General features: G+C 42.7%; 1 protein-coding gene across 1 annotated transcript; it reads right to left on the bottom strand.

Annotated features, from left to right (window-relative positions):
• Positions 1-1518: 1518 nt before the first annotated feature.
• On the bottom strand, positions 1519-3197 carry LOC138903312 (uncharacterized). The gene is made up of 2 exons (XM_070191258.1): positions 3054-3197; positions 1519-2013 (listed from the first exon to the last, which is right to left on the bottom strand). The coding sequence occupies exons 1-2, from the start codon at positions 3195-3197 to the stop codon at positions 1519-1521; spliced, it is 639 nt and encodes a 212-aa protein (XP_070047359.1).
• Positions 3198-4153: the final 956 nt, after the last annotated feature.

Below are 4153 nucleotides of genomic sequence, written 5' to 3'. Positions count from 1 at the left end.
TAGGTTGTAAGTAGAAGATATGTCTAGCACTTGGAACTCAACATCAAACCATGTCGGGCCCATTTGTAGATCAAGGTTGATTTCCCCGATAGTGGCTCTTTGGAATCCGTCGAACGCCTTCACATTCATGCTTCTCATTCGTATCACGTGCATGCCTTTACCTAATCTTTGCAGAGTGGTCAGTGGGAATATGTTCAAGCTTGAGCCTCCATCTATCAGTACACTGGCAATGAACTTATCCTCAAATTGTACTATTATGTACAACGCCTTGTTGTAAGTCAACCCTTCTGACGGTAACTCATCTTCGGGGAAAGTAATTTTATGACTCTCTGGTACCTGTCCGATCATGTTAGCCATCTCTCCATTAGTGATGCCGGCGGGTACATAAGATTCACTTAACACTTTTACCAAAGCATTCTTGTGTGCATCTGAGTTTTGCAACAGTGATAAGATGGATATCTGAGCGGGGGTCTTGTTCAGGTGGTCAACAACGGAGTATTCCCTTTCTTGTATCTTCCTCCAAAGATAGTCAGTGCCAGTCTCAACAACAGGCGGCTTTGGTGCGGCTTCTTTACTCACTCCTCCCAGATTCTCAGGTGTGTAAACTCTACCAGTTCTAGTCATACCTTGCGCGACACCTGTTTCTTCCATTTTGTCTTTTTCCTTTCTTCTTGATTCCGCAACATAATCCCTTGGGATGGAAACATGTAAGATGGTATGGGAGATACCATTACAGTAAAGGGTGTAGCTACCTCGACCTCAAATGGTTCCTGGGTTTGTACCACGACTGGGGATGTTTTTGGGGTGTCTCCTTCTCGAATGAGTCTGATGGATCGTTCCTGATCCCATTCCTCATCAGTTTCTATTACTTTCACCCCCTCACCCATGTGATCCATGAAAGGGTTATTATTGATATTCAGTGTAGCTTCCTTTGCTTGTATAACCTTAGTGTTGATCAGTGTCTGAATCTTGTCTTTCAATACGCAACACTCTTAAATGGTATAACCCTTCATGCTTGAATGATAGGCACATGTTTTGTTGGGATTGATCCACTGGGAAGGATTCTCAGTAGTAACAACAAGAATATGAGTGACGTAACCAGCGACCTTCAGTCTTTCATATAGTTAGGCTATGGGTTCAGCAATTGGGGTGTATTGTCTAGGAGTTCTGCGGTCGAAATTTTGACATGGCTTTGGGTAGTTTTGGCTGGTGGGTGGAGGTGAATGGTAATATGCAGGTTGAGTGTTTTAGGTATGGTAGGTGGTGGCAGGGTATTGATATTTTTGGGGGTGAGTGTTGATATCTGGGTAGAAGTGTTTGGTATGTGAGGGGAGACTTAGGGCCCTGGGCTACCATCACAACGCCCACTTCTTTCTTTTTTGAGATACCTCCTGATTGCAAGGCTTTATTTGTGGCTTGCAGCGCCTTAAAATTAATCAACATCCCATTCTTGATTCCTTCATTTATCCTCTCTTCTAACTTGATGATGTTTGAGAACTTGCGATTCTCGATGACCATCTACCTTTCATAATATTGCGGATCTTGAGCTCTAACAAAGAACTTGTTCATTTGTTCTTCTTCAAGCACTAGCCTTACCTTTGTGGCTTCTGACCTCCAACGAGTAACATACTCGTAGAAGGTTTCTATCATCTTCTTCTTGAGGTTTTGGATATAGAAAACGTCTAGCATGTTCTCTGTGTTGAACCTGAATCTATCCATGAAATCTGATGCCATACTTACCCAATTTCCCCACTTCTTCTGGTTTTGACTAATATACCAAGACATGGCATCGCCTGTAAGACTGCGCATGAACAGTTTCATGCGGATTTGTTCATTCATACATACTCCCACAAGCTTGTCGCAATAGGTTCTCATATACATCTTCGGATCACCAGTGCCATCAAATATTTCGAACTTGGGAGGTTTGTAACCCTCCGGTAATTCCACATCTGGCTGAATACACAGATCTTCATAATTCAGACCTTCAATGCCTTTCCTACCCTCAAGCTCTCCCTGTAAGTTTCTTGAGTTCTTTTTCCATGTTTCGAATGAGAAGGTCCTTTTCAGTCGGTTCAGGTATGTACAGGATTTGCTGCGGGGTATGGGGTAAGGTTTTCATATATATCATATTGTTTTGATGAGTTCTTGGAACTTGGGTATATGGGTGGTTGTTGGTTGAGTTTTGGGGATTAGGAGTAGGCTGCAGTGCATTTTGGGGAGTGTGGTAAGTAGTGGTTTGCGGGTATTGAGTTGGATGATGGTGATGTTGTTGAGGGGTTAGCACTGGTGGTGGGTTAAGGTTTTGGGGAGGTGTGGGATTATGATACTGGTGTGGTGCGGGAGGATTTAGAGCTCTGGGTGGTGGATTCTGGTTTTATGTTTTGGTGGCGGTGTTTGGTTTTAGGTAGTTGAATTTTGCTAGTTGATGTTGGGGACATTGAGAGTGAGGGAAAGGTTTGCCAGATTTTGGACCTGCTCAAGTTAGCCTTGTAACTCCAGGATTTTCTTCTCCAAAGGTAAGACTTATTCATTCTGCCCCGGAGTGCTCAACATTTTCCGCCACAGTAGCATTATCTTTTCGGATACAACTTAAATCACTCATTTTCCCTTCACCCTTGCCTTTGCTTTTCGCGTCGCTAGGTGGAGGAGGAAGTGGATGACCTCTAGATCTAGCTTGGTATGCTGATGATGCCAGTATGCACTAACAAACCTTTGGGAGTGGGAATAAATAAAGAAATAAAAACAAAAAGGTAGCCAAGTCAGTAAGGTTAAATAAATGAGTGTTTGCAATATTTAAACATGTTTCACAAAAGTTATGCAAAGATTCACGTCCTAATTTGGGGATCTCATTGTGCCTGAGGTAGGCCTAAGCGACGCACAGACTTCGAGAAAATTGATGCCAACGTTTGCTTCATTTCATTAGTGGGGAAATAAGTCGAAACAATCTCTTACTAAATCGATAAATAATAATATCACTAATGGCATTAAGCCTTATTACATCGAAATCTAAATCTAAGCTAGAAAGCGGTAAAAAACATCATCTACTTGGTCACTGAAGGACCTTCTCCATGCTTAGCTCTCTTGACCCCATCAATCATGTTTCCCAGATTGCGCATGTCCAGCAATAAGTAAGCCTTTGCTAGCTTTCCTCCTCCATCGTCGTTCATGCCTTGACAATCCCAAAGTCTCTTTTCCATATTCCCTTCTAGCTCTATTAGCCCTTGCTCCAAGTATTCTAAGCTCTCTGTTGATTTAGTGGCAATCTCTTTCCATTCCCTTATCACCTCTATGTTTACTTTGTGCTGCTCCAGATTCTTAGCTTCGGACTCGAACACCCTTTTGCGTAGCCTCTTGTACTTCACTTGTGCCTAAGCCACTTCATCTACGATCATATCCTTTTGATTGACTCCTGGTTTGACATCCCCAGCTACATCGTCTTCCATCCATGATAAATAGTAGTACATATGGTCGGCGTGATACCTGTCTGGCTCAATAGTTTCTCCTTCTAGAATGATCTTTTGGTTCCACATGTGTTGCACTTCAAACTTGAATGGGTTGGCATCTCCCTTGAAATTAGCCTTGTACAGGACCATGTTGGAAACCTGAGGTATGAATTTTTTCCTTCCATCTTGCCTCATTACCCTTATATGAGCATAAAGGTAGATGCCTCATAGCCCGATCAGTACTAAGTGAGTAGTCCCCTTTGACCTGATGATGAACTCACTACGGGGAAACCACTCAAACATCCAATCCACTTGCTCGTCTGTCAGATTGTTGAAGAAACACACCCATTATAGCATTTCCAAGCTTTGCAAACCTGTCTGGAATAAACGTCATTTTTATTGGGTGATGATGGGCTATGTAGTCATTCAGTGGCCTTTGCAGAAGTTGTTGATGATACTCACCCCTCTGAAAGTGTTCCAACATCCAGACTTGTAGCAATAGATTGCAACCTTCAAAGTGTCTGAATCCATGCTTGCACCAATCCAAAGCATGGTATATCTTAGCTAAGATCATTGGGACAATAGTATAAGATTGTCCCTCGATGCCATCCATTAAGGTCCTGGCGACCATGTCTAAGTGAGTGTGAATCCTTTCTCCTTGCATCGGAAAGATCAACAACCCCAAGAAGCAGACAATAAAAACATAAACC

Source organism: Nicotiana tomentosiformis, chromosome 12, assembly GCF_000390325.3.
Source record: "Nicotiana tomentosiformis chromosome 12, ASM39032v3, whole genome shotgun sequence".
In the NCBI taxonomy this organism is placed as follows: Eukaryota; Viridiplantae; Streptophyta; class Magnoliopsida; order Solanales; family Solanaceae; genus Nicotiana; species Nicotiana tomentosiformis.
Note: the sequence above shows the minus strand (reverse complement) of the source record. Positions and strands in the feature narration are given on the sequence as shown.

Coding starts and splice junctions, on each gene's coding strand:
- LOC138903312 (XM_070191258.1), bottom strand. CDS start 3,197: ATGGAAAAGAGACTTTGGGATTGTCAAGGCATGAACGACGATGGAGGA. Junction 2,014..3,053: donor AGCATGGAGAAGGTCCTTCA/GTGACCAAGTAG, acceptor AGAAACTTACAG/GGAGAGCTTGAGGGTAGGAA.